At 30.6% G+C, this 9,562-nt stretch overlaps 1 protein-coding gene across 3 annotated transcripts in view; it reads left to right on the forward strand.

The window, feature by feature from the left end:
* LOC117174187 (KH domain-containing protein akap-1) overlaps positions 1 to 9,562 on the forward strand; it is a 26,090-nt gene that overhangs the window by 9,270 nt on the left and 7,258 nt on the right. For 2 of the 3 annotated variants that reach the window (XM_033363038.1, XM_033363041.1), the window contains exon 2: positions 4,323 to 5,141. In XM_033363038.1, the coding sequence (XP_033218929.1) occupies positions 4,367 to 5,141 (775 nt within the window). In that variant the 5' untranslated portion in view covers positions 4,323 to 4,366. Of the gene's footprint in view, positions 1 to 373; positions 620 to 4,322; positions 5,142 to 9,562 lie in introns of those variants that run through there. The other variant, XM_033363040.1, reaches the window with a different exon arrangement.

Below are 9,562 nucleotides of genomic sequence, written 5' to 3' on the forward strand. Positions count from 1 at the left end.
TAAGCATAGTTTAAAAATAAAAATGTTTTTTTATTTAACGTTGTCTACCGAAGCTTCAATTGTACAATATTGTACTTTTTAATTTTAATCAAGTTAAACATTTTTCAATTTTGGATTCTTGAATTTTTGAACTGTTTATTGAGTCTAAACGTTTTAACATATGAAGGGAAGAACATTCTTATTAAGTTTTTTTTGTTTTCCAGTGCCTTTTTACCTGTAAAATTCCCGCGTGAATGCTTTTACATCACGTGTGTAAAAGGCCGAAGGTACGCCTGCGCAATTAGAACCTCGTCTGATTTTTCTTGGTTCAGAAAGACACGTGCTGAAAACCGGTGGTGGATATGCGAACATCAGTGCCAAGCTAACTACGAACAGCTGCAGTACAGTCACGTTTTAAGCATTGCTTGTCTTTTCTTTTAAATTTAGTTGCATTCTATTTTAACCCTCTTAATAGCAAACTATTAAATATACATAATTTTAAACCTTCTTTTATTCCATTGTGTTAACTCGTGGCTCTTTCTAATATTATTTTAAGTGAAGCAACTTCTTGTTGTTCGAATTGATCGATTAATACGTCTGTTTTAAAAAAACCATAGTCATCAGTATGGATTCGAATTTGGTAAGTCGTCTAGTCATTCAGCCGCGTTTCCAGTTTAAAGAAAAATGCCATTCAGACAACTTTTTACTTTAAAAATTTAATTTATTAGTTAGTTAGATCTTACCATATGTCGTAGTGTAAGATTGTTGAAACTCGTAAATCGTTGTATTTTCAAATGTGCGCGCTTCTACGGTCATATGGGAAATTGAATCTAATAGGGATTAAAATACTTTATTGTGTTCTTTAAATATTTTCATTCTTTTATGTGCATTTTTTTAAAAATGTTGTAAATTGATGCTATAAACTAAGGTGCGCTACATAAAGTTTTTAGGGTGGTTTTTAGCTATGTGTCTCATATCTGTTTTTTATCTATTTTATTATTATATTTATTCTTGATTATTATTTTTTATTATTTATTCTTTTTTACCAAGATATTTTTAATCACAAATAATTTTACAGGCGATAAAAAATAATCGTTTTTATATAGAATTATGAAATATTATCGAGAACAGTCAAAAGAGGAATTTTTGTCCTTCTGAATTGGACAAACTTATTTTAAAAGATCATTTTATGAGTTGGAAAATTTGATCAGTGTATTTATTATACAAAATATATTTTTGAAATAAGAATAAATAGGATTAATTTACTAATTCTTCGATAGAAATATAATTTTTTTAGAAATAAATATTTTAAAGCAATTTCGTTCCATATTTGATAAAACGGTATTATTTTTCTTATCAAAAAATAATTCCTCATGATTAATTAAAATTTATATACCGATTTACATCAAACTTATCTATTTGAAAAAATAAGAAGTGTATATTAGAGCTTTATTATAGTGTTTGTATATACATATGAGATATCCGAAGCAATATGTCAGATGTTACAGAAGGCTTCTACACTTGCTTATCAATGACACGTGTGTTGATAATAAGTAATACGTATAAAAATGCTAATTTAAAGTCAATATTTTCAACAAGATTTCGCTACAATAAAACGATGGCCTTAGCGTTAAGTTAACAAAATGTTATCGTGTTTCGATTATGCTAGATAATTAATTATGTGTATTTCAAATTAAAAATTATTTTCGACCTGACATAGATCTTGGTTTTTATCTGTAAAATATATTTTTTTGTGCAAACTTTAATTTATACAAGAACAGATTACCAGAAGTGAATTTTTTAATTTAACATGCAAATTGCCAAACGTAAACATTAAAATGCAGTTTCAATTAGCATTATTTGCTTGAAATCGAGTTTCGATCAAAATACCAGTTTAATACGTTTTAAGACTTAAACTATTCAAGATAAAAGTTTATAAGGCTCCAAATAAAAATGTTTCAATTATGATAGTTTTCAGATTTATATATGTAGAATCTCAAATAAAAATGCTTATAGTTTGTGGATTTTAGGGTAAAGGCTTTTTAAACTCCAAATGCGTTCAAACATCCGGCAAAATTGGAAAACTAAGAATTTTTTTATAAGACTGAATATTTTGTCTTCCCATTTTTTTTCGCTATTTCAATTTTTCTAAGACTATTAAAAAATGCAAAATACTTTCTAGAAGAAATGTGTATTTCAAGTTGATAATGCTTCCCTTGATTTATTCCTATTATTGAGTAACTTTATATTGCATGCATAATCACCTTTATAGCTCCTGATAACAGATCTGGCATTACATATTGTAATGCAATGTAGTTTCAGTTGGTAATAAAACAATTTCACTCGCATTACCCTGTATGATGTATGATGTATGATGTTATTCAATACTGCGTAGCACGTGAATATTCTGAATACATTAAATTATTTATTTGTGGACAATTCTACCTTATATACATTACTCTTATATTGACTGTGGCATTTACATGGTTATTTTCTTTAATATACAGTGTGTAGCTGTAGCATATTGAATATGGTAAATTTCATTTTTCCGAGTTTTTTCTCATGCATGTCTATTGACTACTTTCTTCGCGAAATAAAACTATAACAGATTATTCAAACTAAGAAAAAAATTCCATTTGTATATCACGAAAACTGATTTTTTTTGCGACTCACACCTTGCAGGCCTTGAAACCAATTTTTGTGCAGAATAATTCAATGTTTTTAAACGTATTTTTTTGTGCTTTTTCAACAAATTATAACTTGAACACAATTTTTTTCTTCAATTTTTTAATAATTTCAAATTGGTAAAAAATTGAAAATTTTAATTTTGACGTGGAGTTAGTTAAAGGATAAACCCGATATCAAAAAATTGTTTGGCCTAGATGTGTTCCCCAAAGATAACTTTTCCGCACAGTATTATGTTTCAAGTGTTGGTTGCAAGACGCACAATATCAGGGGTAATGTCCCTTAATGATCTATCTGTGTATTCTAGTCATATATCATTTCTAAAAGAAGAGAACGGTTTCGTTGAGCGGAAAATGAGAATTTGTCCTGTTATGATTTGTTAATTGTCGAATGTAGATATGATCTCGCGGCGACAAAAAACTTTATCCCGGATTTGATCCCAATGAAAAAGTACTCTTAATTCATAATCCATAAACATTAAAGTGATTCAAACAAAATTATTTTCAAAACTGAATACGCACACTAACCTAAGTTGTACCTGTTTAGTTAGCTCATTTTTCAAAACAACAAATTTAAAGTCGGATATGATTTAGAGGTCCCTTTTTGTAGTTTTGCTTTTTCTGATAATCATCCTAATCATAATTTTTCGGGAAAATAATACTTTTATCTTACTTGTGTGACATTCTTCTATAATAATTTGCCGTAAGGTGTGCAATTACCAAGTAGTATAAGAAAATTAAATATTTTGACTATTTAAGAACAATAGGGAATTATTATTATAATAATTCCCTATTGTTCTTAAATAGTCAAAATATTTAATTTACTTATAATACTTGGTAATTGCACACCTTACGGCAAATAATAATAAAAATAATAATAATTATTATTATTATAGTTTGTCGGACTAAATATAATACATCATTGTGAAAAACATTAAATCGAAAGTACAGGGATTAGAAAATATGATTAGTAGTGCCGAGTATAACATTAGTAAATGTGGTTTCTCGAAAAATCTAAATCTGCGTCATTATTTGTTTCTATCTTCATGATTTAATTAGTTAATTTTTATCTTGAATTAATTAAATCAACCAATGTTTTGTGCACTATTTAAAAAAAAACTCTTTCATTTTAACTGAAATCGGAAAATTGCCTTTCGTGAAGATTCAAATAAAGAAATGACAAATTTTGCATCATAAGATTCGATGACCTTAGGTCTGAAATGATACCCCTACTGTGAGTTATGCAAGATTTCTAACTTGATTTCTCAGGTCAGTAAAAGTGTTGCATAACTCATTAGAACCGGAATTCCTTGAATATGTTAAGAGACAAAGAATAAAATATAAATTCCGTGATAAATACACATGAATAAGATAATAAAAATCAATAATTAATTATTGATTCTAATTTAATTTCAGTAAAAAACTTAACAATCCTGCTTAAAGATTATACCAGGTTTTGAACTATTTTCAGACTAGTTTTTTGCCACGTTGCTAATTTTCAATTTTTTTGGAAATTATTTTCTTTATAAAGTGTGTTGCCTTGCTCTATTTTATTTAGTTTATGAGGGATAAATATTCTGAACAATGAGCGTGAAAAATGCTTTTCTAGTGAGCAATTGAATCAGCTTTAATATCCCTGTTTAATTTTTAATGTTTCAGATTGCAGAGTCTTCTAGTAACGGTTGCAACCGTGGACTTACACGATGTCGTCGACACCTTTACAAATAGTAAAGTGGTCCTTTCCAACCCTAGCCATAATTCTTGGACTTTTTTGGTACAAACGTCGACGCGCGGACCGAGTTGATCCCGGTGGGATATTCAAACCAGCAAGCGACAAAAACTCAAATAACATCAAAGCAACAAAAAGGAGCACAAGTCTCTGTGATTCTGGTGTTCATATAGACACTTCATTCAATCTCAGTACATCTTGTCCCTCTGTAGTCGATGAAATTAGCAGTCCACGAAGAGTCAGTAGCAGCTTAGACATTCCCGGTAGAAAACCTCCAGTGTCTCAGCCTATTTCGATGAAATCTGTCAAGTCTATTGAGGAGAAAATACCCTGGTACGAGGACGAAGAAGATCTTCCTGAACCGCCCAAAATAAAATTGGGAAGCAATCCCAGATCTGGCTGTTTCGAAATAATGCCAAAAAAAAAGTCTAGTCCTTTCTTTGAAAATTCAAAAATTGAGAGCGACTCAAAATTGCCGAAAATCCGTGACAATATTATCGAGGAGGATCAGGTGCATGAGATACACTCCACTGGAGTAAAGGAAGCTGCTCCTGTTAAAGAAATTAATGTTTCTAACGGGAGCGTAATTGAAACCTGCTCAAAGTCTGGCAGTGGTCTAGCCACTAATGAAGTTAAGACCCAGGCACTTTCTGAAAGAGATTCAGCTAATCATAGTCCAGTCTCTGGTGTTTTGGATGGAAGCCTAACTGATGAGGCTAGAAGCGAAGGAAGTACAGATAGTGGAAAAGGTACATTTTTATTTTAATCTTCGTATGCTTCTATCTTTAAATTGTGGACCATCCTTTTCTTATTCAGTTATTAAAAATCCCATGGTGTCTTTTTCGATTCATATCTCTAAACTTTCGTTGTCGAGAAAACTGCCTTTAGAATTGGTTAAAGATAGAGATCCTCAAGGGAGAGTTGAGAAATATATCCCTTTCCAATGTCAGCCGCTGTACCAGAACTTTCATATTTTCATGGCACCCGAAAAGTTTGAACAGTTTTATTTTTTAATAATGTTTTTTTTATGAAAGTTTTGAAGTTTTATGTGTGTTTTAAAGTAAATATTATTCTTCCGTAACCTTATTAAGTAATAATTATTAAAGTACATAACGCGATTTTGGATTAATATCTTGAAACTATTTCTGTCGGTACACCTGTGTTCGCGAATGCATAAAATATCAATCAAATTGTTTACAATAAAGAGGAATAACAAAATAAACATGTCAGCACCTAAAATACGTATATTTGCCCACAATTAGAGTTTTTATTTAATAAATCAGGGTGTATACTGTGCGAGAATTTGAGGAAATTCGGAAATTGTAGGGGAATTGAAAAAAAAATCCAGGAAATCTAAAATTTCATTGTGATTTTAGCACAAATTAAATTTTTTTTCGATTTATGATGTATAGGTTCTTATTATATGCCTACGTTTATACCCGAAGTCATTTGAAACAAATTTTAACTACTTAAACGCGGAAACACAAGGAGTAGCTAAGTGCCGTTGTGAAAACATAAAGAAATTTGAATGTCCATCGATTTCGTGTTTTTACTCAAAATATCAGTGAAAACTAGATTAATCTAATTGTGCTTTTGAAAGAACTAGTTTCAAACGATAACATAGGTATAAACATATAAATTTCGTTTGCAATATTTTTTTCGTAAAAATCAGAGTACGAGAGAGTGAGACACAGTTTCAAAAATATAATATTTTATCACATTCACTATTAAGTCTTCTCAATTCTTATAGCTTATTAAGGTTTTTAATTTGAATAATAATTTTTAGTGTCGAAGGATGTGTTATTCAGTTTTAAGGAATCTATAAGAACAAAATGTTTGTCTAGTCGCTTTATATTTACCGATCTTTATGAATTTTTATTTTGTATATATGTGAGGAAATTATTTTTCCTGCGTCGTAAAAAATATTTTGAAAATTGTTTTTCTAATGCGGAGACAAGGGTAAACTAAATATTTAACTGAAATGGGGAAAAAAGTTTGCTGTTACACCTTAAAACTTCTTATTTATTTATTTCTTAGTTACCTATTATTTTCGTTTGATGCGAAACGCGCGTCTGGTCGTAGGCGTAAGCGAAATTTCACAAATTTGAAATAATTAAACAACCCACCTTTAAGAAAACCCAAAGTCATAATTTTCAACTCTATAATAATATTTAAGAACCCCTAAGACCATCCCTAATTTTTTACTTGAATCGATTCGAAGAGCTTTTGCGCAAACGTCTAAAAAAATTAAAAAATTTCATATAATCACCCAAATCACCTTCAGAAAAGCCCAATGTATATTCCCAACCCCATAATAATATTTAACCACTCCTAATTTTTTACCTGAACAGATCCGAAGGGTCTTTACGTAAAAGTCTTAACAAAAAATCAAAATTTGAGATAATCACCCGAATCACCTTCACCTTCAGCATATCATTTGTAAGAAATGTTTTGGTACAGAGGAATTTTCAAGCGAAGAGTAGATTTTCTTAATTACTTATTTTTCGGTCATTACAATCTTCAATATTATTGTGGAAATTATTTTCATCCAACATGCGGGAAAAGTCGATTTCTAGTTTTTCACTCTAATCGATAACTTTTTATTTGCTCTTTCATAATAAATTCCCTTTCTTCGCGGATGGTCACGTATAGTTTTCTTTTATACGCTTCCTTCCAAATGTTTTTTGTTTAATTCTAGAAATTATAAATTTATAATTTAATGCGGTTTTCTTAATTCAATATTTTTTTGATATTTTAAAGCAATATTTTACAAAATAAAATACAAGTGTTATTCATAATATTCCACGTTGAAAAAAATAATAATGCCCTAAATAATGAATGAATCTGAGTAGTTAAAAATGGAGGGGAATGGGGAACATGCATATTGATTATGATAGTTTTAATTTTTTGAAATCGTGGTATTTACAAAGGGATTCGATTCCTGATGAAAAAAATCCGTGTTTTTGTTTTCGAAATTCAAGTATCAACACGTGTCATCGGCCACTTCAAAATCCCGTTTAATTAAAATGGGGAAATTTTGGAAAAATGGAACTCTTACTTCAGGGTTTGATTGAGACATGCCAAGTTTTTTAGAGATTGAACAGGAGTGTCTACAAAATAAAACCATACTGTTATTTTTAATCCATCCTTATCCAATCACCGCGCCCCAAATATGACAAAAACAAAAAACTATTTTTACGGGGGGTAACGCTGGATTAAAACTAAAGTTATTAGTATGGTTTTATTTTGTAGCCACTCCTCTACAATCCCTAAAAAACTTGGCACCTTACGAAAAAACCCTGAAGTATAAGTGGGATTTTTCGAAAATCCAAAATTTGCCCATATTAATTAAATAGGATTTTGACGAGCACGGTGGAACATGTTAATATTTGAATTTGGAAATAAATCACTGATTTTCTTTCTCCGGAAATGGAAACTGGAGTGGGTTGTGTTCGAATATAATCGAAGCGTATTTTCTTATTTCAATGTGATATTCGAAAATCCTGAGATAGGATTTTTCAAAATTGGTAATTTGGAAAAATCATTTGTTTTCAATCGATCACTGTGTAAAAAGTTTTGAATAGAAAAAATTATTCTTGTACTGAAAATACGCATACACCCACACGTTTTGTAAAATAGTATAATATCCCTCCTGTTTTTTTCCATAACAATGTAGTGCATTTTTAGAAACAATTTTATTTATTTTGAACTTGGAACATTTTTTTTCGTTTTTTTACCTTAAAATTTGTGTTCAAGATTCTCAAATATGCAGGAAAAATTTGAGAATGGAGAAATGAAAACTTCAAATGTTACGAATTATTGTTATCCGTCGTGGACGTTGCAGCGAGCTAGCAAGCACACTTCGACGACGTCGCGTGATACTTTACAGATGCAGATTACTTCTTGCCAATGTATAGGTGACAATCTTTATTTGTTCATGATGCATTTATGAATTCGCAAATTGCTTTATTTATTTATTGCAATATTCTACAATGGTTGCATAGTTAAAGCATAAGAAAATTGGAGCATGACAATTATTTTTATTTGAATGGGCGATCCCTGGCACACACGAGTTGCATTCAGTTGACTCAGAAAAGGATTGCAATTGAAAGTAAAAAAATATTCTTCCTGCCAAAATTGGAAAACTGCAAGCTTTTTAAAAACGGCAAAATCTGGAAACAAACGCCCATTAAAATGAAAATAATTTTCATACTCCAATTTTCTTTTACTTCAACTATGTAATCATTAACGAAAACAAATTATTATTCACAATTGTAGAATATTGTAAGAAACAAATAGATCAAGTTGTGAATTCATAAATCCATTATGAACAATTAAAAATTGTTACCTATGCATTGTCAAGAAGTAGTCGCCCAATGCAACTTGCGAGACGGATTATAAAAATTCATAACACTTGGAGCCCCATTTCTCCATTCTCAAATTTTTCCTGCATATTTGAGAATCTTGAACAAAAATTTTAACGTAAAAAAAAAAAAATGAAATGTTCCAATTTCAAAATAAATAAAATTGTTTATAGTAATGCACTATATTGTTGTGAAAAAAACAGGAGATATGTTACACTATTTAGCAAAGCTTGTGGGTAAATGCGTATTTTCAGTACAAGAATAATTTTTTCTATGCAACACGTCTTTCACAGTGAGCGATTGAAAACAAATGATTTTTCCCGATTATCAAATTTTGAAAAATCATATCGAGATTTTCGAACACAAAACGTGAAAAAAATGTTTTGTAGAAAAAAAATTGGAACCTAAATCTCCGACGTCATGAGCCACACACACACGCACACACACATTATTATTATTATTACACCATTAAGCCATTTCCCTTTCGGGGTAGGCGTGACTCACTCGGCAGGGGAAAGGAGTAGTGTGTGGAAGGGATAGAAATTTTTCAGATTGATCCAGAATTCTCGTGCTATTTAAGTAAATAACACGTTCGTTCCGCAACACTGCTCCGACCTAGGTTGCTGATCAATGTCTCTAGCAATCACCCCAAGCGAAGAACCTCAAGAAGTCGTTATGTAAGGTTCCCCACTTGGGTCCATTAGTAGCCAAGGTCTTTGTTTCAGGCGTGATTCACTCTACTGACACTCTTTTTATTAACTATTTGCCGCCATACTTTCCTGTCCTGGCATACTTCTCTAGCTTCT

This window comes from Belonocnema kinseyi, chromosome 6 (assembly GCF_010883055.1).
Source record: "Belonocnema kinseyi isolate 2016_QV_RU_SX_M_011 chromosome 6, B_treatae_v1, whole genome shotgun sequence".
NCBI lineage: Eukaryota > Metazoa > Arthropoda > Insecta > Hymenoptera > Cynipidae > Belonocnema > Belonocnema kinseyi.